Raw genomic sequence first — 25825 nt, 5'->3', positions numbered from 1 at the left:
TGTGCCAACACCTCCACCAACGAGGCTGAACTCTTCGCGGCCAGTGACTTCTTCCTCGTGGTGCCCCTGTCATTCTTTTTAGTGTCCTGCAGCCACATCACCAGGGCCGTCCTGAAGATCAAGTCGGCCCAGGGCAGGAAGAAGGCCTTCCTAACCTGATGGTGGTGGTCATCTTCTTTGGCACACTCATCTCCATGTACCTCCAGGCTCCCTCCAGCTACTCGCAGGATGTGGACAAATGAGAAATAAATTTATCCACGGAGGCAAAAGGTCTGTACATCTAAAACTACAGGATTTTCATGAAAGAAATTGAAGAGGGATAAGGAAATCCTATGTTCATGAATTGAAAACAATACTACTACAAAAATATCCACACTACTCAAAACCATCACAGATCATTGCAATCCTATCAAACTTTGAGTGGCATTTTTCACAGATATAGAAAAACAATCCTAAAATCTGAATGGAACCAGGAGAGTCCTGAATGCCAATGTCACCCCTACAAAGAAGAACAAAGCAGGAGGCACCTCACTTTCTAATTCAAACTATGATGTAAAGCTCTAGTAATGGAATCAATGTGATACTGGCTAATGAAATAGACACATACACTAAGGGAAGAGACTGAAGAGTCCAGGGGCACCTGGGTGTCTCAGTCAGTTGAGCCGCTGACTCTTGATGTCAGCTCTGGTCTTCACCCCAGGGTCATGGGATCCAGCTCTAAATCAGGTTCCTCACTGAGTGTGGGTTTGGGATTCTATCCCTCTCTTTCTCTGCCATTCTCCCCCACTCTTGTGCTCTCTCTCTCTCTTTCTCTCTCTCTCTCTCTCACACACACACATACACACACACACACACACACACACACCAAAGAAAGGAATGATGATCCGTAACATAAACCCACATACTGATAACAAACATATGACAAATTGACACAGGAGTCGAGAATATTCATGGGGAAACAATATTTTTAAGAAATGGCCTTGAAAAAACTGAGTAACTACATGCAGAGAAATGATATTGGAGCCCTATATCACAGCATGCACAAAAAATTAACTTGGCATGGATTAAGATGTAGACATAAGAACTGAAATTGTAAAACTCCAATGAGACAATACAGAGGAAAAGATTCATGACATTGGACATACTGACAGATTCCAAATGAAGATGTTCTAGCATTATCTTATCTACTAACTCAACCCACGCTTTATGATCCAAATTTTAATCCAATGACACCAAAAGCACTATCAACAAAAGGAAAAACTAATAAGTGGAACTACATTGAACAAAAAGCATCTGCACAGCAAAGGAAACAATCAACAAAATGAAAATGAAAATTCAGCCTATAGAATGGGGAAAACACAAGCACATCTTCTACCTGATAAGGGGTTAATAGCCAAACACACAAGGAACTCATGCAAATCTGTAGCAGAAAAACAGACTGTTCCACTTTTTTAAAAGAACAGAAGAACCGAATAGACATTTTTCCATAAAAGACAATTAAATGGCCCATAGATACATGACTGGTTCTCCACATCAGGAAAATGAAAACCAAAACCACAATCACATCACTTTGCACCTGTTACAATGGCTACCATCAAAAAAACAAAAATAATAAGTGGTGAGGGAACACTTCTGCATAGTTGGTGGGAATGGAAATTGGGGCAGCCACAATGAAAAGTCATATGGAAGTCCCTCAGAAAATTAAAACTGCAACGGCTGTTGTATCCAGCAAACAACTTCTAGGTACATGTCCAAAGGAAATGAAATCAGGATGTCTAAGAGATATGTAATCTCCCAAATTCATTGCAGGAGTATTCCCAATAGCCAAGCTATGAAAACAACATAAGGGTCCAAACAGATGAGTGGATAATTATGCTGTGGCATACATATCTCAGGGAATGTTATTCACCCAGGAGAAGGAATGATGGAATATTACTCAGCCATAAGAAAGAACAACATCTTCCATTTCAATGACATGGATGGAGCTAGAGTGTATTATGCAAAGCAATATAAGTCAGTCAGAGAAAGACCAATTTCACTCATATGTGGAATTTAAGAAACAAAACAAACTAGCGAAGTAAAACAGAGAGAGACAAACCAAGAAACAGACTCTTAACAATAGAGAACACACTGATGGTCACCAGAGGGGCGGTGGCGGGGTGGTGAACTAGGTGATGGGCATTAAGGAAGGCACTGAGGTCATGAGCACTGGCTGATGTATGAAAGTGTTGAATCCCTATATGGTACACTTGAAACCAATATTACCCTGTATGTTAACTATAATGAAAATAAACACTTAATTGTAAAAGCTAAAATAAGATACATAAAACAATTTCAAACAACAACAAAAAAATTAAAACGAGAAATTGTGTTTCATGTGAGTCCGACTGACATTTTGGTCTCTGCAATCACTCATTACCTGAGCTACAGTGCGCACCCTGTGTCCCTCAGAAGGCGTAAGTCCTGGAAGAATCCAGGAATCGCTCCTGAGCATAATGATAGCTCCGAGATCCAGGTATAAAGACAGATGGAACAAAATAATTTAGCCAAGCCTTGGGCATAATCCCTACAACCATGCCACAGTAACTGGTGAAAATTTAGTAGGAAACAGTCCAAATACTACTGGTGGCAATTCACACAACCCTGTAGTCTGTTACAGACAAGCATGGAGAGCTTGGGGAGGCAGGTGCCAAACATTAGAAAAGTGTTACTAACAATTGTGAACTTGTGTTTGATCTCTTAAGTGATTTCTTTTTTATTTAGCAAGAATCTGAGAGATTTTTGTTACCTGTAATTTATTCCCATGTAATATAAACATCCAAATGCCATCCCAATATTCACTTAAAGGAAATAAATCTGCTTTGCTCCAGGGGTCTGTGTGTCCTTAAGAGCAGACAAGGAGCTGCTCAGCCAGAACAATAGGTCGTGTGGCTTTATGAGAACTTGAAGGATTCTGGACCAGAGAAATTTCACTTGAGGAATTTTTAATAAGACTTTCTTTTGAGAGAGAGGGGGAGAGAATGAGAGTGTGTCAACAGGGGAAAGGGACAGAGCGGGGAGAGAGACAGAGTCCCAAGCACGCTCCATGCTAGGCACAGAGTCTGACACGGGGCTGTCCCACACCTGGGATCATTACCTGAGCTGAAATCAAGGTAAAAGCTCAATTGACTGAGCCACCCAGGTGCCCCTCAGGTGAGGAGTTACAAAGTGACTGTCTGGGTATAACTGTCAGGATATGGTTGAAAACTAATGGAGAGTGGGAAATTTGCCACCATTGAAGATAAAACGCGTTATGAAACTGTTTTTGTACTCATATACATTCAGCATTATAAAGGTGTCAAAATATATCCCAAGTGTTGATTTCACTGTGGATACTCTTACACTGTTAGGGATGCAGACAGAACCTTGACCATGTGAGAATCTCCCCGAGCTGTCATTTCCAGCCTGCCTAATGCCGTCTCGGCTCCAAGATCACTTGTCACGAGCATGGGCAGCTCAGGGGGTTCAAGACCCAAGAGGATGCCCGTTAGCTGTCAGGAGAGAGAACAGTGTGATTGCTATGGATGTGTGTCCAGTCAAAGACACAAATACATTTACTTGCACTGAGCTACACATTGGGAAAACCTACCAAAAATCATAATCATTTCTACAGTGACGGCATGATCAAAGCTCCAAGCTCCGTAGGAAAACACAATGTTCATGACAATAATTTTACAGAAAAATCTGGATCCAGACCCCAAAATACATTTATATGCAAACTGAGCTAGAGTGAAGATTTAAGGGCTAGAATGTCAGATTCAGTTGTTCTGGGATATATATAGAACTCATTCAGAATTGTATCACAGCTATTTCATAGTGAGATGGCTACATGTAAAGATAAGGCATATAGAAATTTCTAATAATAATCATACCAACTTTATTTTTTGTTTAAGGTTCCTCCTGACAGATCTGAGCAATGTGCTCAGAACATGGGAATCCTGGGAAACAGTGTAATAAGTCACTGCATTCCAAAATATGAGGCCCTCGGAGGATGTGAGATAATCAAGTCTTGATCAGTTGAAGCCTGGATAAAAGAATTTGTAAAATGGTATGAAGAGAGGATCCAAATACGTTTTACCCATTGGAAGTTTTGTTGCATTACTGTAGGTTAAGTAGGTAAAGTATAAAATAGTACTTGGGTCATGTACTGTTCCTATATGATAATGTCCCTAAAAGTCATTTTAATGAACAGCCTGGCTCACAAACTGTAACTCAGAACGTGCATACGTCACATTGGTGTTTCTCTGGCTTCACACAAAACTACACGTAAGCACAGCCTGGCATGTTACCAGCTCATGTTCCCAATGTCACTGGCAGATATGCATCAGGCCCTCCCCCTCTGTGACATGAAGGCTGCATAAAAGCACTGTCACACCTGTGAGGTCACACTAGGGCCTGATATCTGAATGGCTTTATCAGCACTGACATTGGTAGGGGTTTTATCTATAAAATTTGTTTTTCACAATGTTGCCCAACATGCTTCTGTGAAAAACCTCTGATAGAGTCAACATATGGACCATGTAATAGAGCCATGATCAAAATATAAGAAAAATTGATATGCCTCCAGCAATTTCTAGAAAATACTGAAATAATAATATTTCGGCAGTGTCTGAGTGGCTCAGTCAGTTAGGCATCCAACTCTTGATTTCGGCACAAGTCATGTTCTTACAGTTTGGGAGTTTGAGATCCATGTCAGGCTCTCTGCTGGCAGCTCAGAGCTTGCTTGGCATCCTTTCTCTCTCTCCCTCTCTCTCTGCCCATTGCTCACTCATTCCTCTCTGAAAATAAGTAAGTAAACATTAAAGCAAATTTAATATACTAATATTTCTGACACTCTCTCAGTGGTTCATATTCTTATTTTACTGTGCTTTCATCCTATATACATAAATGTCTTTTTGCAATTAGAAATGGAATAGTGTTCTCAAAAGGGAGTGAAATAAGAAAATCCTCTGAGATTGTAGAAATAGTGATATGACTCAGATGCTCTAGAAGCATAAACTCAGCATCTCTAGAGGTTGTAATGAACCCATAAACCCAGAGCTTGAAACTCACTTGCATAAAAGAATGAATGAAAGAAATTCCCTTGAGAGCTGTCAGGGGAAATGTTGGATGACATGTGCAGGATACTAAATCTTGAAGGCTCTGACATTCAAAGGCTTTCATTAAATGGTCTTGACCCCAGTCATCTGGAGTCGTAGCCCCAACAGAACACCTTCTTCATTGCGCCCATCACATCCTTGTTTCGCAGGGTATAGATGACGGGGTTGGACATGGGGATGATGATGGGATAGACGAGAGCAATGAACTTGTCCTGATCCCGGGAGTAATTGCTGCTGGGCTGCAGGTAAGTGTAGATGGCTGTGCCGTAGAAAAGAGAGACCACCGTGAGGTGGGACCCACATGTCCCAAATGCTTTCTTCTGCCCTGTAGCTGACTTTATTCTTAATACTGCCCTGATAATCTGACCATAGGAGAATGTGATTAATGCCACAGGAATGAAGAGAATAATGACACCGACAAAGAAGATCTCAGACTCATACACAGTGGTGTCAACACAGGCAAGCTTGAGCAGTGGGGGGACATCACAAAAGAAGTGATCTATTTTATTTCTCCCACAAAGTGGTACAAGGAAAATGAGCACCGTCTGCAATGAGGAATTGGCAAAACCAATGAACCACGATGCAGAAGCCATCAGGGCACAGAGACGAGGGTGCATGATCACCGTGTAGTGCAGGGGCCTGCAGACGGCTGTGTAGCGGTCAAATGCCATCACCCCTAAGAGGATGCATTCTGTGCCTCCCAAACTTAGAACAAGGAACAGCTGAGCTACACAGCCAACAAAGGTGATAGACTTGTCTGCTGCCCTGAGATGAACCAGGAGCTGAGGAACAGTGCTGGTCGTGTAACACAGGTCCAGAAAGCTTAGGTTGGAGAGGAAAAAGTACATGGGAGTGTGAAGGTGTGGGTCCAGGCGGGACAGTGCAATGATGGTCGTGTTTCCCAGCAGGGTGAGCAGATAGAAGATCAGAAGCACCACAAAGAGGACTCGCTCGAGTTGAGGCCGGTCAGAGAAGCCCAGCAGGATAAACCCAGTGAAGGAACTTCCATTTTTCTGCTCCATCCTTTCTTACCACATGTTTCCTGTCAAGACCAAGTATTTAGGAATTCTTTTTAAAAATATTCGAAACACAGAAGTTGGAAGCCTATGGATATATCATGTTAAAGATAGGGTATTAGGATTTTATTACTAAGTATTTGAATAAATGATGTACTCACTGAAATTGTCATAGCTTATAACAATTTAGTTCCACATTTACACAAAAAGTCAATCACTGATATTTAATATAAGGAAAATCACATAATGGACATGTGTCTGCCTTGGTCATAGGTACTAAAGGCCTTTCTGTCTCAGCTCATTAGGCTTAAAAGACTGTAAAATGTGTGTACACTTCAGAGAAAATGGGAATGAGGGAAAAGAAGGAGAGGAACCAGAAAGAATCAGAGATTTAGAGAGAGGGAGACACATTATAAATGTGTATGTCAGGATTCTACACATCTGGATTTGTACACACCTCAGAAGCAATAGAATATAATACAACATTAACTTGGAAATGCATTCAGATATAGGAATAGGACCTAAAATGTACCTAGAGAAAAATTTCAATTACATTCTAAATACAGGTTCTGTGTATATACACTTTGGAAAAACTGCCTCTCTAAATAATTGTTATATTTGTGAAAGCTTCACCAGCTGTTTCTGTGTATGGCCAAACAATTAAATACTCAATCCGGGGGGAGTCCGGGTGGCTCAGTTGCTTACGTGTCTGACTTCGGCTCAGGTCATGATCTCGCAGTTCGTGAGTTCAGGCCCCACATCAGGCTGTGTGCTGACAGCTCAGAGCCTGGAGCTGCTTCAGATGCAGTGTCTCTCTCTCTCCCACTCTCTCTATCCCCGCCTCGCTCACGTTCTGTCTCTCTTTCTCTCAAAAATAAACATTGGAGGGGGAGAGGTGTGATGGGCATGGAGGAAGGCACTTGTGAGGATGAGCACTGGGTGTTATATGGAAACCAACTTAACAATAAACTATTACAAAAAATAAATAAACATTAATTTTTTTAAAAATTTAAATACTCAATTAGAACATGTGAATACTGCCATTCAGTTACAATGCTTAACTTTTCCCAAGTAGATGCTGAAAACCACCTTATCAATTCAACAGGAACTCTGAAAATTCCTTGGCTGTGCAGAGTCAGTTGGAATAAGAACTCTAAAATCCAGTGGCCAACAAGTTCCTCTTCCTTCTACAGATCTTGGATCCGCACATTACACCCACTAGAGTTCATTAAATTCCTAAAAGAGGTAGGGCTACTCACTATCACCATTCTAATCAGAATAAATATTTAATGTTATCCAACTGTGTAATCTATGTACAGACTGCAGTGCTTTACACCACTCCCTATGATAAAATCAGTAAATAGATAAATACATAAAGACAGATTCTCAAAGGCAATGACAGGTCAAAGTGCTATAATCGAAACCTTAAAGTAGTACAAGGAAAGGCAAAAAGAAAAGGATATTTTGATATTATACAAAATATCAGACAGCCATCTACATTAGGGGAAGCTACCTTTCTGCAAGCTACCCTGCAGAGTTAGTGACACTGGATCAAACACACTGCCAGGTAAAAGGCAAGCCTGACGACTGTTTCCATCCAGCCACTTAGGACAGAGCACGCACAGTCATACACCGGCCAAAGAAACAAAACTAAATGATCATCCCACATCTCTCACGTTCAAACGGTTAGCCTATGGTACATTTCTTATTGTCCTAAGACGTTAGAAATCTAGCACCCAAAAATTCACAACAGGGGCACCTGGGTAGCTCAGTAGTTGGTTGACTGCCCGCCTTCGGCTCAGGTCATGATCTCCCTCATGGGATCGAGCCCTGCGTCGGGCTCTGTGCTGACAGCTCAGAGCCTGAACCCTGCTTCGGATTCTGTGTTACCTCTCTCTCTGACCCTCCCCTGCTCTCTCTCTCTCTCTCTCCCTCACAGAAATAAATAAAACATTAAAAAATTTTTAATTAATAACAGTTAATTAAAAAGATATATGAGACAGTCCAATGTACAACAACAGGGAAGATCCTCTGACTCACACCTGCTCAGAAGAGCAAATAGAAACAAACCAGGCTTCGGGTGTCTGGGTGGCTCAGTTGGCTATGCGGCCGAGTCCTGCTCAGGCCTTGATCTCGCAGTTTGTTCCTTTGAGCCCGTCTGAGGTCTGTGCTAGCAGCACAGAGACTACCTGGGATCCTCATTCTCCCCCTCTCTCTGCCCCTCCCCCACTTATTCTCTCCCGCTCTCACAAATAAACAAGAAAAAAAGAGACCATGCTTCAGTCTCATGCACATATGCGCAAATATAGATACACATATGAAAGAAATTGCCGGCAAATTTTTAAATGTGCTGATAAAGCAACCACTCACCAAAGTGAAGGAGGGCAAAATTAAAATGCTAAGTCATTCCAAAAAAAAAAAAACAAAACCAAAAAACAACCCAGTATAGTAATGCACCATTAGAATAAAATAAAGATATGTTTTCATATTATCACATCAATAAGGACTAAGACAGTGAGAAAAGGTAAAATGATCGTGAGATAAATTTATACAAATGATTTGCTATCTTACAAGGTTATACGTGTGTGTGTGTGTGTGTGTGTGTGTGTGTGTGTGTGTGTTTAAAAGAATACATACTGGTTATCTACCTGACAGGTATAAAAAAGATTATGATTTTCAGTTGAAAAATAGAATATCAGACACAGAAGATGCACAGTAAAGCAAACACAAGACTGTCGTCCCTGTATGTTACTGTTGAGTCCAGGGTCTCACGGGAGAGCACGGGGGGAGGGAACTACGGTACTCATGTCATAGTCCATCATCTTACTGCTATTGTTTTTCTCATTACAATTCAGAAAACTTATTATCCTTAGTAACACTGGATAAGGGAGAGATCGGGCTGCGAAATGTATTCTCCCCTCGACTCTCAAGAGTATGATCTGTTGATCTGGGTCACTCTGTTCCTTCCTCCTGCCTTTCTCCACATCCACCCCTCTTAAAGCTTGTGCACCACACAGAGCAATCTTCCAAGAGAAAGGATTTGTTTCAACTGAGGTTAATTGGAAATTCCATTTCATTTCTTTCTTACCACATTTAAACACTGGTAAAATTAGACGAAGAACCATTATCTATGTTTGGTAAGCATCAAATGACTGAATGCAGTAAGAGAGATGGATTCCGCTGAGACCAATTATGTAAATAATACTGGCTGGAAATATTGAACACATCCGTTAGGTAAGGGAGCAAAGAATGGTGTGCCTGCAACTATAAGTCCAGTTATTAACTACACATAAATTATTATATTGCATGCAAAAAAATAAATACTGGAATAATCACATATATATAATTAGAGAGAGACAAGGGAGAGGGAAACAGACAGAAATTTTATTAGGTAAAATAAAAATCACATATATATATTAGCTGTGATTATATATATATATGAGAGACAGACAGAGGGAGAGGGAAAGAGAGAGAAATCTTATTAGGTAAAATAAAAATAAATAGATTGTACAAAAAATGGTATTCAGTGTAATGATTACCATTAAAAAAAGGATATAATGAGAAATGAGAGCTCACAAGAACACAATTTTACAATAAGTAAGAGAACAGGCATCAAATGAAAGAGGTGAAATGCTTACTACTGACACATATTAAGTGATAGAGCAATTCACTAAGTGTTCAATGCAAAATATAACTCAAAATTTTAGAGCAAGAATCCATATTTCCATAAAATTAGATGCTCAGGATACACACTGCACATTTTAAAGACAAAAGATCTCAAGATAATGACTCTATTTAAGATATTTCAACTATATGACATTCACTGATACACTGACACACACACGCTGCCCTGTCCAGCTCCTGAATGAATCCTGAGAAAGTGCGGGCAAGATTTCCACAGCCTCAGTGCTACGACAGAACCGCTACTGCTTTCATGATGCTTCCGTCTCACAGGTCTGAGCTGACCTCACATACAGGAGAACAGACCCCAGGTGACAATGGAGAATGAGCAAATGAGGGGTGCAGCCATCAGTAGACAGGAAATGAGAGCTGATGGACACTGACGCTGCCGTAGGGCAGGTTCTACGGAAGAAGAGGGTGAAGTAGGAATTCCACTGCGTGTTGTTTATTCAGGGAATGCTCTCGGGATAAACGGGGTCAGGGAAGGAAAACAGAGCAGAGAATGTTGCTACGCAAGTATGTGGTCTCGAGTGGAACAGAGCATGAGCCTGATCCCATGAGAAGCTGGACAGAATTCTCCAGTAGAACCATCCAAGTGGGATGGTAGAAATACTGTGTCCTCACTACCAATACTATACCCACTCTCTACCTGTCATCTCTGAGCAATTAAATGTCCTAGCTGAGAAACTGAATTTTGCCTTTTTTAAAATTTTAATGAATTTAAATTTAAATAGCTTCCTGTGACTACTTACTAAAGCACTAGACAGCCCGGCTCTGGAGCATGAATTGCATCAGATTCTGTCCTGCCTTGGCAGTGGCAGCCTTTTGTGCACCCCTGAGTCTGTCACTGGCTGTGAGCTGCCCCCACCATAATCCGCAGACTTCCTGGCAACGTGGCTCCTTTCAGCTGAGGGCAATTCTCTCAAGAAGGGAATGGCTGGGAAGCTCGGAGCCCATACTCAAAACAAATCGGGTTTGCACTGGAGCACCAGCAGGTAAAGAGCGTCTGAGCAGGTCACCAGCAGCGTTCAGACAAGAGTCCATTCATGATCGTGTGAAAGGATGGAAGGACGGGACCTAGTGTACTTTATACATCACCTCAGTGCGTGCACGTGCGCGCGCGCGCACACACACACACACACAACTTGCCATTTGCTTAATTCATCAATTAAATAAACATTCAGGTTTCTTATTACTTTTCTCTTCATCATATTGCTATTTGTACTCACTTGAAGGATCTGTTTTTCTTATTAACCATAAAGTCAAAATGTAGATGAACTGACACAGTATTCTAAAAATGGAACTTCCCTGATGTAATTTTCAACATAGTATTTTTAGAACTCCATGCATATTTTAGACACGTTGGTAATTGGTAAGGAGAATATAAATATTCAAAATGAGAAATACTGACATAATTTTAGGAAAGAGAGGAAATATTCTCTAATTTCAGAGACATTATAGAACAAAGGAAATACAGGAGCATGTAGGCGGATAGTTTTATACATGTTCATACTCTCTTATTCTATTACTAAAGGCATAAGTTATTCCCACTAAACATGCTTATTTAATTATTTCCACATTTGTATACAGAGGTGTGATGCATGTACTACATAGAATCAAGGAATGACTTGGTGGCAGCCAGAATGAACAGTTACATTTAGTTCTTATATTTGGTGAACATCCACACTCTCTTATTTCAGATAATTGATCATACATGCAATCCATTTAGCTTTTTTTGTTGTTTTAAGAGCAATTGCAACTGGAAATAAACTAACTTGCCAATTCCTAGGGCAACATTGAGACCAAGTTATATTTCACTCACCTTTATTCACCTTCTCTGTGGATTCAAAGCTACTACCCTACTTCGTTCCATGTTACTGCCTAAATACAGGTCTGGGGAAAGGACAAGGACACTTAGAATCAGTGTTAGCAGTAAACGCAAAGGTTGACTATACCAGCACTGACCCATCCGTACATTTTTCTTAAGCAAAAAGATACTTTCTCAGGATGACTTTGCAGGTCTTCATGTGGCACCAGAGATCTGCACTTTGCCTCTAGGAGGTGGAAGGTGAAGGCAGTCAGTCACAAACTCTCAGTACGGTTTCCTGAGTACTTGACCTGCCTGTGTGACAGTGAGACCCTAATGACCAGGCAAGAGGGTGTTGTGACTCTCAGCTGTGGCTGAGCTGGCACAGAGAAGAACCAAGTCCCTTCCCCTGCTGACGTCTCTGGGGAACAGATGTCCCACACTCTTAACAAGCCATGTCACTGAGCTGCCCACACATGGCAGTCCTCAGGGACAATGACTATGGAGGACAATGCCAGAGGAGACCTAATCTGTCTCTTCTATTGGTTCACATATCGGAGAGATGACAAGTAAGTCCAGAGACCTCCCCGGCTACACTAGTTCCCATCGGTGAACGACCTAAATGTTTTACAAAACACTTAAGATTTTTCTCTCACAATTGCCCAATACATTCATATATAAATATGTAAGGAAGAATCCATTCACTTACTTAAATTTAAATGTAAATATGTAAATACAGTCTTTATTTAATTTCATTCATAACCAATTATATAGAATCACAGAGCTAGTAACTAGGCACATTCTAATCTTTAGGTGAATATGTAAGAGGGCCACCAAGCTCTACCAATCTTCTAATGTGGCTAAGGAGGAAAATCTCAAATCCTCTAAAACACTGCAGAGTTTATAGCCTTTGGTTTTAATGGTGTACTCAAATAATTTCAAAAATCACCTGTGTTTTTAACAAAATGTACATGGCTTATTTGAAATCAGCTAGTCGTTTCATTTAAGTTCAAATTGATTTTATCAGGAGACTTATAACTTAATCAATTTAAAAAAGGAAGAAAATTGATGGGTGCTTTGTGGCTCTTTCTCGAAGATCTTTAACTTCCAGTTTCATTTATCATGTTCTGCCCAAGGAGATAAACTACCTCTTGCTAAAAATTTTCTTAGACTGGAATTTTATTCCCATACCAGGTAGATCCCATCCTGATAGTTATGTGGAGAACTGGCAAAGACGCTACACTCTGGGTGTCCTGGAGAAGGAGGGAATTACAGACCTGCTACTATGATTTTCTTCCCGGGCCTCACTCAAGAGGCAAGAAAAGTCCCACATCCACAATCTAACCTTACACCTAAAGAAGCTAGAAAAGGAACAGCGTAAAGCCTAAGGCCAGTACAAGAAGGAAAATAATAAAGATTAGAGCAGAAATAAATGATATAGAAACAAACAAACAAAAAACACTCAGTCAAACAGTTCATTGAAACTAAGAGCTCCTTCTTTGGAAGAATAAACAAAGTTGATAAACCTCTAGCCAGGCTTATCAAAAAGAAGAGAGGGGAATCAAATAAAGAAATCACGAATCAAAGAGAAATCACAGCCAGCTTTGTAGAAATACAAACAATTATAATAGAATACTATGAAAAATTATATGCCAACAAACTGGCCATCTGAAATCTACTGACAAATTCCTAGAAATTCACAAACCACCAAAACAGAAACAGGAAGACATAGAAAATTTGACAGACCCATAGCCAGTAAGAAATAGAATTTGTAATCACAACTCTCCCAACAAACAAGAGTCCTGGCTCAGATGGCTGGGCCATCCCCTGGGCCAGGGGAATTCTACCAGACATTTAAAGAGTTAATACCTATATTCAAACTGTTGCGAGAAATAGAAATGGAAGGAGGGCTTCCAGTCTCATCCTATGAAGCCAGCATTACCTTGATTCCAAAAGTAAAGACCCCACTAAAAAGGAGAATTACAGGCCAGTATCCTGACGTACCTGGATGCAAAAAATCTCAACCAGATATAGCATATCGAATCCAACAGTACTTTAAAGGAATTATTCACCAAGATTAAATGTGATTTACTTCTGGGCTGCAGGGCTGATTCACTATTTGCATATCAATCCACTATTCACATATCAGACAACGTGATATACTACATTAATTGAAGAAAGGATAAGAACCATATGATCCCGTCAATAGATGCAGAAAGCTCATTAGACAAAATACAGCATCCATTCTTTTTTGGACATGGAGGAGGAAAACTATATTTTATTTATTTTTAGTTCTAAATTTTAATTGTAGCATGACTAACATACAGTGCTATAATACTTTAACGTATACAATATTACTGATTCAACAATTCTGTACTTTACTCAGAGTTCATCATGATAAATGTAATCTGAATCCCCTTCACCTATGTCACCCTCCCCCCACCCACCTTCCCTCTGATAGCCATCAGTTTGTTCTTTATATTTAAGAGTCTGGGGCGTTTGTCTCTTTTTATTTTGTTCTTTTGTTTATTAAATTCCACATATGAATGAAATCATATGACTTATGTCTTTCTCAGATGTATTTATTTCACTTAGCATTATACATTCTAGATCCATCCACGTTGTTTTCTTTAAATTTTAGTTAGTTAACATGCAGTGCAATACTGGTTTCAGGAATAGAATTCAATGATTCATCACTCTCATATAACACCCACTGCTCATCACAACAAGTACCCTCCTTAGTACCCATCTCCATCTAGCCCGTCTCCCATCCATCTCCCTCCATCAACCCTCAATTTGATCTCTATCACTAAGGGTCTCTTGTGGTTTGCCTCCCTCCCTCTCTGTTTGTAGCTACTTTTCCCCTTCCCCTCTCCCATGGTCTTCTGTTAATTTCTCAACTTACTCATATGAGTGAAAACATGATATCTGTCTTTGACTGACTTATTTCACTTAGCATAATACCTTTTAGTTCCATCCACGTTGCTGCAAATGGCAGGATTTCATTCTTTCTCATTGCCAAGTACTATGCCATTGTATATATAAACCACATCCTCTTTATCCATTCATCAGTTGATGGACATTAGGCTCTTTCCATATTTTGGCTATTGTTGAAAGCACCAGCATCCATTCTCAATAGAAACCACCAACCACATAGGAATAGATGGGGCACACCTCAACATTATGAAGGCCATATATGAAAGACCCATAGCTAATGTCATCCTCAATGCGGTAAAACTGAGAGCCTTTCCCCTATGGTCAGGAATAAGACAAGGATGTCCAGTCTCACCATTCCTAAGACAGGACAGAAAGTTTTAGCCTCAACGACATACATCAAAAAGGGATAAAGGAATACACATGGGCTAGGGAGGAGTCAAACGTTCACTGTCTGCAGATGACATGATACTCTATGTAGAAACCCAAAAGATTCCACCAAGAACTTGCTGGAACTAATACATGAATTCAGCAAAGTCACAGGTTGCGAAATCAACATACAAAACTCTGTTGCATTTTTATACACCAATAAGAAAGCAGCTGAAAAAGAAGTCAAGGAATGGATCCCATTTACAATTGCACCAAAAACCATAAGATAACCTAGGAATAAAACTAACTAAAGAGGTAAAAGATCTGTACCCTGAAAACTGTAGAACACATATGAAGGAAACTAAAGAGCACACAGAGAAAGAGAACAATGTTCCATGCTCATGGATTGGAAGAACAAATATTGTTAAATATCTATAACACCAAAAGCAACTGACACATTTAATGCAAGCCTGATCAAAACAGCACCAACGTTTTTCACAGAGCTAGAACAAACAATCGTAAAATTTCTACGGAACCATAAAGACCCAGAAGTGCCAAAGCAACCCTGAGAAAGAAAAGCAAGGCCGGAGGTATCATGATTCTGGACTCAAACTATTTTACAAAGTTGTAGTTATCAAGACAGTATGGTACTGCCATAACAAACAGACATGTAGATCATTGGAACAGAATAGAAAACCCAGAAATGGACCCACAAGAGTATGGCCAACTAATCTTTGACACAGCAGGAAAGAATATCCAATGGGAAAAGACGTTCTCTTCAACGAATGGTGTTGGGAAAACTGACAGCGATATGCAGAAGAATGAACCTGGACCACTTTCTTACACCAGACACAACAATAAATTTGAAATGGAGGAAACACCAAAATGTAAGGCAGAAAACCATCAAAATCCTAGAGGAGAACACAGACAACAACTTCTTTGACCTCGGCAGGAGCAACTTCTTACTAGACACGTCTCTGGAGTCAGGGGAAACAAAAGCGAAAATGAGAGGCTCCTGGGTGGCTCCGTCAGTTAAGTGTCTGACTCCTGATTTCAGCTCAGGTCATGATCTCATGGTTTGTGAGGTCCAGCCCCACATCAGGCTCTGCTCTGGAAGCATGGGGCCTGCTTGGGATTCTCTCTCTCCCTCTCTCTCTTTCTCTGACACTATTCTGCTCACACTGTGGCTGTCTCTCTCAAAATAAATGAGTAAACTTAAAAAAATAAAAAATGAGCTATTCAGGCTTCACCAAGATAAAAGTCTTCTGCACAGCAAAGGAAATAATCAAGAAAGCTACAAGGCTTCTGACAAACAGAAGAGATATTTGAAAATGACATATTAGACAAAGGAATTGTATCCAAAATTTTTCAAGAACTTAACAAACTCAAATAATAAAAAAAAACACACACACACAAAAACAAAAACAAAAAAACCCCAAATAATCCAGGGGAAAAGTTGGCAGAAGACATGAATAGACATTTTTCCAAAGAAGACATCCAGATGACTAAGAGACACATGAAAAGATGCTCAACATCACATCAAGGAAATACAAATCCAAGCCACAATGAGATACCACCTCACACTTGTCAGAATGGCTAAAATGAACAACTCCCGATTTTGACGAGAATGGGGAGAAAGGGAACCCTGTTACACTATTGGTGGGAGTACAGCCTGGTGCAGCCACCCTGGAAAACAGTATGTAGGTGTCTCAAAAAATTAAAAATAGAACTTTGCTTTGACCTAGAAGTTGCATTATGAAGTATTTATCCAAAAGGTACAAAAATGCTGATGTAAAGAGGCAGTTGTACTCCAATGTTTATAATGGCACTATCAACAGCCATGGTATGAAAAAAAACCCTAATATCCATCGACAGATGAATGGATAAACATGTTGTTTATTGTTACAATGGAAAACTACTGTGTGATTTTAAAAAAAAAAAGAAAAAGAATGAAACCTTGCCATTTAGGGGCACCTGGGTGGCTCAGTCGGTTAAGCGTCTGACTTCAGCTCAGGTCATGATCTCACAGTTTGAGGGTTCAAGCCCCGTATCAGGCTCTGTACTGACAGCTAGCTCAGAGCCTGGAGCCTGTCTTCGGATTCTGTGTCTCCCTGTCTCTCTGACCCTCCCCTCTCATGCTGTCTCTATCTCTCTCTCAAAAATAAATAAAACATTTAAAAATTTTTAAAAACGAAATCTTGCCATGCAATATGGATGGAACTAAAGTGTATGATGCTAAAAATAAGTCATGCAGAGAAAGACAAGTATCATGATTACATTCATATGTGTAGTTTAAGAAGTGCAACAGGACGAATAAACCCAAACCATACAAAATAGACAAAATAAAAAAAAAAAAAAAAGAAATGCAACAGATGAACATAGGGGAAGGGAAGGAAAAAGAAGATAAAAACAGAGAGAGAGTTACTGGAGGAGAGGTGCTGGGGACATGGGCTCGGCGGCTGGTGGGCATAATAAGGGCACCTGTTGGCATGAACACTGGGTGTTATATGTTATATGTAAGTGATGAATAATTGGGTTCTACTCCTGAAATCAACACTACACTATATGTTATCTAATGTCAGTTTAAATGATAAATTTAAAAAAGAAGATGTGGCATATATATCTAAAGGATTATTATTCAGCCATGAGAAAGAAGGAAATCCTGCCTTTTGTGACAACGCAGATGGTCTTGAGGGCATGATGCTAAGTGAAACAAGTGTGAAGAGAAAGACAAGGACTATGTGATCTCACATATTTGTGGCATCCAGAAAAGCATAGCTTGTAGATACAGACAATAGAATGGTGTTTACCAGAGAATAAGGGGTAGGAGAAAGGGAGAATTTGGACAAAGGGTACAAACACCAGTCATAAGATGAGTAAGTCCTGAGCATCTAATTACAGCATGGTGATTATGGTTAATATTATTGTATTATCAACGTGAAAGTGGCTAAGAGTGTATATCTCAAATGTTCTCACCATGAAGAAGAAATGGTAATTATGTGATGTGAGGGAGGTGTTAGCTAACACAGTGGTGGCAATAAATTCATTTTATATGTATATATATATACAGAGAATATATATATATTCCCATTTGCACTTCTTAAGTTTGCTAAATGATACATACCTGTCATATCTTAGTATAGCTAAGAAAAAATAAACAGAAGAGACATCATTCATTTCTTTCATCCCACTTAAACTTCCTCTCCTAAGGTCACATTTTTATTGTGGTTTAAGACAAAAAGCTCCCTACAAAGTTACTAAATGACAGTGTTCTTCATCATCCCATCTACAAACACAGCCCTCTCATCGTGATCCAAATTTCAATGCAGAGACTGAAAGATGGCGTTTGTAAATGTTTACCTTGTGTGTTTCTCTAACGACATCAAAATGGGGTCTAGTTTGTTCCATGGAGCTCTTGAGCAGTTGAGGATCCCATCAGGTACTAAAGCTTTGGGTGTTTTCTCCTCTTACTCTGTCTCCTGTCAATTTAATTCCAAAACAGCTGGAAGAGCCCTGGGGGAAAGAAGGAAATGTCTCCTCCCAGAAGCCAGTGTCCTGTTCTTAAGGCCACATCAGGGCGCCCTTCTCCTGACCCCTCTGACCTCCAGTCATTCACCCTCTCCTTTCTGCATTTACACCCAGCTCCCCTTACCCGACAAACCACGTGTCCACACACAGTGGTTCCCAGAGTCCTCACCACCAGGTCTCAAACGTGCCACACCACCACAAAGGTGACAGAAGGCCCTCACCTATGTCACAAAACAAGCATCTGAAAAGAAGTCACCTGCAAAGGGAGGGGCTGCCGAGGATCTGTGACCTGTTCCTGCCGCCTCAGTGAGCCTGGTCAGAGCAGGACTCTGGCAAACATTAGGGGCAAAATGTACAGACTAGGAGACACAGGAGCATCTTACAGGGGTGACTGCACTCTGATGACGGATCCAGTAGTGAGTGAGCAGGAGGTAGAGAGTCTTCTCACAGTGCTGTAACCCACACTATACACACTGTCGTTATGCAAACAAACAACAGCCCTCAGACCAGAACAAGGTAGAGACACATAAACTGAGGAACCCCATAACTTCTCTGTGCTGACATGGACCACACAGAAGACCCCACATTGGAGAAACAAAATGCTGTCCATTGTGGTGAGGGGGACCCCGGAGGTTGTCTGGCAGGTCTAGGGCTTCCAGGATACAGCATGTGCCTTCACTATTTTGAAAATTTTTCTAATTAGTAATAAATCTTCTGCTTGTTAAGAATTATGTTTCAGGGTAAGTCAGGCAGAGGACAAATATCATATGTTTGCACGTATAGGAGGATTAGGAGGAACTTAATGGAGGGCCATGGAGGAGAAGAAGGGTGGAAATGGTGGGGGAGAGGGAGAGAGGAAACCATGAGAGACTTTTGAATGCTGAGAACAAACTGAGGACTGATAGATGTGGGGGAGGAAGGGGGGAGATGGGCATGGAGGGCGGCACTTGTGGGGATGAGCACTGGGTGTTATATGGAAACCAACCTGACAATAAACTATTTGTAAAAATAAATAAATAAATAAATAGATAGATAGATAAATAGATAAGTAAATAAATAAAATTAATTAAGCTCATCAAAAAAAAAGAAGAATTATGTTTCAGGGGCACCTGGGTGGCTCAGTCCCTTAAGTGTCTGATCTGATCACGATTTCAGCTCAGGTCATGATCTCACATCATAAGATGAGTCCCATTTGGGCTCTAGGATGACAGCACGTAGCCTGCTTGCAATTCTCTTTCTTTGTCTCTCTGTCTCTGTCTCTCTGTCTCTCTCTCTCTTTCTCAAAATACATAAACTTAAAAAAAAAAGAATTGTGTTTCATGTGAGTTGGACTGACACTTTGGGTCTCTCCAATGTTTCATTACCTGAGCTATGGTGTATACCATGCCCCTCAGAAGGTAAGACCTAGAAGAATCCATGACCTGCTCTAGAGCAAAATGATAATCTGAAACTCCAAGTGCTAGAGACAGAAGGAATAAAATAATTTAGCCAAGACTTGGGCACAGTCCCTCTAGTCATGCCAGAGTTATTGGTGAAACTTCAAAGGAAACGTTTCATATAATACTGGTGGTAATTTACACAACCCAGTAGCCTGTTATACACAAAGGACAGAGACCATCGGGAGGCACGTTCCCAATATTAGAAAAATGTTACAGGACAATACGGTTTGGTCTTAAGCGATTTCTTTTTTATTTAGCATGGACCTACAGATCTTTACTATCTGCAATTTATTTGCATGTAACATAAATATACAAATGCCATCAAACATTCGCTTAGAGGAAATAAATCTGTTTCCAGAGGGTTCCCTGTGTCCTTAATCACAGAGAAGCAGTTGCTCAGCCAGAACATAAGGTTGTGTGGTTTCAAGAGATTTTGAGGGTTTTTACATCATGGAAAGTTCATTTGGGGGATTTTGAAGTGACCATTTGGTATAACTGTCAGGATGTGGTTGAAACATAATGGAGAGTGGGAAATTTATCAGCATCAGGAATAAACAGTATGACAAAAGTGTTTCTGTACTGGTGTTCATTCAGGATTACCATTACCATGGTGTCAAAATATACCCAAGTGTTGATTTCAGTGTGGATACTCTTACCCTGTTAGGGATGAAGACAGAACCATGACTATGTGAGAATCTCCCCGAGCTGTCATTTCCAGCCTGCCTAATGCCGTCTCGGCTCCAAGATCACTTGTCACGAGCATGGGCAGCTCAGGGGGTTCAAGACCCAGGAGGATGCCCGTTAGCTGTCAGGAGAGGGAACAGTGTGATTAATATGGATATGTGTCCAGTCAAAGACCAAATACATTTACCTGAGCTACACGTTGGGAAAATCTACCAAAAAAAAAAAACCAAAAAAACACATTTCTTTGATGGTGGCATTGTCAAAACGTCAAGCTCCACGAGAAAATGTACTGTTCGTAACAATAAATATATACAAAACCCCAGATCCATACCCCCAAACATATTTATATGCAAACTGAGCTTGAGTTAAGATCTAAGGGCTACAATGTCACATTCACTTGTTATGGGATGTTTACGTTTATAGCTCATAATTCAGAATTTATGACAGTTATTTCATAATGAGATGGCTATATGTAAAGCTTAGACATATTGAGATTTTTAACAATTAATATACGTTTTATTTCTTCCTTAAATTTTCTCCTGGTGAACCTAAATGAGCTCTATAGAACATGGAATTTTCTGGAAAATGGAAGTCATTTTTCATATTTTTATAATATATCCCTGCATTCAAATTGTATGGACTCCTTGGCAGATGTAATATACAAAAGCCTTGATCACTTCATGCCTGGATCAAAGAATTTATAAATTGGTATGAAGAAAAGATCTAAATATATTTTATCCTTGAAACATTTTCTGCTTACTGTATGTAAAAAAAAAAAAAACACGTTAAATATAAAATAGGACTTGTGTCATTCAAGGTACTCAAAAGTCATTTTTTAAAAATGTTTATTCATTTCACAAGTCATTTTTAATGAATGGGGTGGCTCATAAATTTAAGCGAGTGTCACACCTCACATGTGCAAGATACATATAAGCATCAGCTGCTTCACTGCTACCTGATGCTCCCACTGTTCCTGGGATGAGTGATCATGCCACCTCCCTCTATGACATGAAGGCTACATAGAATTACTGTCACCCTGGGATGGTCACCTGGGGCCTAACATCTAAAATCCTTTGTCAGGATTGTTCTTCCCAGAATTTTCTCTGAGCTAAATTTTGTCTTTCCCACAGTTACCAACTAATTCTGTGAAGAAGCTGTGATACAGTCAACTAACGGACCTTCTAACACAGCCATGATCAAAATGCAAGAATAAGTGATACGCTTCCAGAAGTCACTAGAAAGACTAAAATGTTAAACATTTCTTACACTGTTTTAGTGGTTCCTGTTCTTATTTTGACTGTGCCTTTTTCGTATGTACATAAATGTCTTTTTGCAATTAGAACAGTATTCCCAAAAGGGGATGAAATAAGAAAAACCTGTGAAGATTTTTAAAATATTGATATGATACAGATACACTAGGACACTAAACCAGCCTCTCTGGAGGTTGCAATGAATCCATGAACTTAGATTTTGAATACTCATTGTATAAAAGAATGAGGTAGGGGGGCACCTGGGTAGCTAAATCAGTTAAGCATCCAACACTTGATTTTGGCTCTGATCATGGTCTCACAGTTCGTGAGTTTGAGCCCTGCATCAGGTTTCCTGGTAACAGTGCAGAGCCTTCTTAGAATTCTGTCTCTTTCCCTCTCTGATGATTCTTTCTCTCTCTCCCTATCTCTCTGTCCCTCCCCTATTCACTCTTGTTCTCTCTCTCTCAATAAATAAATAAACTTTTTTAAAGTTTAAAAAAAATGTTACTTGAAAAAAATGAACGAGGTAAGGAAATTCCCTTGAGAGTCGTCAGGGAAAATGTTGGAAGACACATGCAGGACACAAAATCTTAAAGGCTCTCACATTCAAAGTCTTCCATCATCTGACACCCTAGTCATCTGGAGTCATAGCCCCGACAGAACACATTCTTCATTGCGCCCATCACATCCTTGTTCCGCAGGGTATAGATGAAGGGGTTGGCCATAGGGGTGACAATGGTATAGAAGAGAGAAATGAACTTGCCCTGATCCTGAGAATAGTTGTTGCTGGGTTGGAGGTAAGCACAGATGGCCATGCCATAGAACAGGGAGACCACCGTGAAGTGGGACCCACATGTCCCAAACACTTTCCTCTGCCCTGCAGTTGACTTTATTCTTAACACTGCCCTGACAATCTGACCATACGAGAATGTGATCAATGCCACAGGTATGAAAAGAAAGATAATGCTGAAAAATAAGATCTCTGACTCAATCACAGTGGTGTCAACACAGGCAAGCTTGAGCAGTGGGGGAACCTCACAAAAGAAGTGATCTATTTTATTTCTCCCACAAAGTGGTACAAGGAAAATGAGCACCGTCTCCATTGAGGAGTTGGCAAAACCAGTGAACCATGACACAGATGCCATCAGGGCACAGAGACGAGGGTGCATGATCACCGTGTAGTGCAGGGGCCTGCAGACGGCTGCGTAGCGGTCAAATGCCATCACCCCTAAGAGGATGCATTCTGTGCATCCCAACCCTAGAGAGACGAACAGCTGAGCAACACAGCCGCCAAAGGAGATAGACTTGTCTGCTGCCCTGAGATGAACCAGGAGCTGAGGAACAGTGCTGGTCGTGTAACACAGGTCCAGAAAGCTTAGGTTGGAGAGGAAAAAGTACATGGGAGTGTGAAGGTGTGGGTCCAGGCGGGACAGTGCGATGATGGTCGTGTTTCCCAGCAGGGTGAGCAGGTAGAAGATCAGAAGCACCACAAAGAGGACTCGCTCCAGTTGAGGCTGGTCAGAGAAGCCCAGCAGGATAAACCCAGTGAAGGAACTTCCATTTTTCTGCTCCATCCTTTCTTACCACATGTTTCCTGTCAAGACCAAGTATTTAGCAATTTTTTAAAGAAATGTTAAAGAAACAAATGGCACAGGGTGGATATATCATGTTAAAAGACATGGCCATGGAATTTTGTCAGTAACTATTTGATAAATGGTGTACTTGTTGAAATTGACATAGCTTATGCCAATTTACTTCCACATTTTCAGAAAAGTAAATCATTAATATTTAATATAAGAAAAAGCAAATAATGGACCTTGTGTTTGCATGAGTCATAGGTACAAAAGTTCTTTCAGTCTGATGGTAAAAGGACTGAAACTACTATGAAAATGTAGAGAAAATGGAGATGAATGACAAAGAGGGAGAACAATCAGAAAGAATAGGAATGAGATGCAGACAGAGGGAGATTCATTATTTTAAATATGTATCTCATAATTCCAGACAACTAGATTTGCACACACCTCACAGGCAGCACTTTATAATACAACATGATCTCACCAAAATGCATCCAGATATAGGAATTTATGACCTAAGTATACTTACACAAAAAAATTCAATTACATTCAAAATATCACTACTAGATCTATATATAAACACACATTTGGGGGCTTCTTCCCCATGATAATAAAACAATTAAAGAACCAGAGAAGACCAGAAAATACCAGCATTCAATTACAGTGCTTAACTTTTGTCCTAATGGTACTTAAAATTAGCATACCAATTTAACGAAACTCCAAAAATTCATTGGTGAAGAGAGTTTGTTGGTATCAGAACTCTAAAATCCAGTGCCCAACACTTTCCTCTTCCTTCTGCAGATTTCTGTTTCACACATTATACCAATTAGACTCTGTAAAATTCCTCAAAGATGTAGGATTATTCAGTATCAACATTCTAATCAGAATAAATATGTAAAAGTTATCCAACCATGTAATTATGTACAGACTGTAATGCTTTAAATCACTCCCTATAATTAAGTAAGTAAATAGATAAATATGTGGATACAAGGACAGAAACATTCTCAAAGCAATGACAGGTCAAGCACTATAATGTAAAACTTAATGTATATAAGGAAAGGCATAAACAAAATGTTATTTTGGTATTATACAAAATCCCAGACATCCATCCATATTAGGTTAATTATCACCTTTCTGGAAGTACCTTGCAGAGTTAGTGATACTGGACCAAATACATTGCCAAATATAAGGCTAGGTGATGACCATTTTCATCCAATGCTTACTACTGAAGAAGATGAAGAGTTATACACTGACCAAAGAGGCATCGGAAAATGAATATTTCAGTTCTATCATATTCAAATTGTTGGGCATATAGTACATTTTTGTATTCTTCTAAGACTTTTAAAATCCAAATCGTGATTTGGGGTAGATCCACTGAGGGGTGAAAGAAATTGGTACAAAACTGGCATAAAATAAATGTCCATAAATTTTGAAAAAAGGATGTGGCATTTCACACTCTTTTATACCTCCTTTTCCTATAAGGATGTGATCAGTGATATCAGTGTTGTTTGTTTATCAGTGATAACAAAATCTATCCACATGGACCTTGAGGGTGTTATGCTGAGCGAAATAAGTCAGGCAGAGAAAGACAAATACCATATGATTGCACGTATAGGAGGAACTTAACGGAGGACCATGGGGGAGAAGAAGGGGGGAAATAGTGGAGGAGAGGGAGAGAGGCAAACCATGAGAGACTCTTGAATACTGAGAACAAACAGAGGACTGATGAGTGTGGGGGGGAAGGGGGGAGATGGGCATGGATGAGGGCACTTGTGGGGATGAGCACTGGGTGTTTTATGGAAACCAACGTGACAATAAACTATTTGTAAAAAAAAACAAAAACAAAAACAAAAAATTAAAAAATTAAAAGAAAATCTATCCACAAAAAATGTCTTAATAGAATTAATTACACAGGTGTTTGTGACAGCCTAAATGTGTGACACAAGACAATCACCTGACGCACACCTGCTCAGGAGACCAACAAAACCAAAAATGGTTGAGGGGCACCTGGGTGGCTCAGTCGGTTAAGCCTCCAACTCGGCTCAGGTCATGATCTTACGGTTCGTGGGTTCAAGCCCTGGGTCCGGCTCTGTGCTTACAGCTAGCTCAGAGCCTGGAGCCTGTTTCAGGTTCTGTATCTCCCTCCCTCTCTGACACTTCCCTGCTCATGCTGTCTCTCTCAGAAATATAAAAAAAAACATTAAAATTTTTTTAATTAAAAAACTAAAGAATGTGGATGAACCTATCATGATATGATACAAGAAAGTCCATTTATAAAAATCATACCTAAATTTTTACTTCACATACAAAAAATAAATACTTGAAAAAAGCATGTGTGTGTGTGTGTGTGTGTGTGTGTATTAGGTAAAATAAAATAAAAATAACTAGATTCTACAAAACAAAAA

At 40.0% G+C, this 25825-nt stretch overlaps 2 protein-coding genes across 3 annotated transcripts in view; both read right to left on the bottom strand.

Annotated features, from left to right (window-relative positions):
* Positions 1 to 5221: 5221 nt before the first annotated feature.
* LOC144221882 (olfactory receptor 2B8-like) overlaps positions 5222 to 25825 on the bottom strand; it is a 55011-nt gene continuing 34407 nt past the window's right edge. Inside the window, exons 1-3 of one of the 2 annotated variants that reach the window (XM_077752415.1) lie at positions 24125 to 24156; positions 20569 to 20717; positions 5222 to 6180 (exon numbers count right to left, since the gene is read on the bottom strand). In XM_077752415.1, the coding sequence (XP_077608541.1) occupies positions 5222 to 6160 (939 nt within the window). In that variant the 5' untranslated portion in view covers positions 6161 to 6180; positions 20569 to 20717; positions 24125 to 24156. Of the gene's footprint in view, positions 6181 to 20568; positions 20718 to 24124; positions 24157 to 25825 lie in introns of those variants that run through there. The other variant, XM_077752414.1, reaches the window with a different exon arrangement.
* The window catches only part of LOC144221880 (olfactory receptor 2B8-like), a 37854-nt gene continuing 34403 nt past the window's right edge, over positions 22375 to 25825 (bottom strand). Inside the window, exon 2 of the mRNA XM_077752413.1 lies at positions 22375 to 23440. Coding sequence (XP_077608539.1) covers positions 22482 to 23420 — 939 coding nt within the window. The 5' untranslated portion in view covers positions 23421 to 23440 and the 3' untranslated portion in view covers positions 22375 to 22481. The remainder of the gene's footprint in view (positions 23441 to 25825) is intronic.

Source organism: Crocuta crocuta, unplaced genomic scaffold (assembly GCF_008692635.1).
Source record: "Crocuta crocuta isolate KB4526 unplaced genomic scaffold, BGI_CrCroc_1.0 scaffold336, whole genome shotgun sequence".
Taxonomy (NCBI): domain Eukaryota; kingdom Metazoa; phylum Chordata; class Mammalia; order Carnivora; family Hyaenidae; genus Crocuta; species Crocuta crocuta.
The sequence above is the reverse complement of the archived record's forward strand: the minus strand, read 5'-3'. Positions and strand labels throughout refer to the sequence as shown.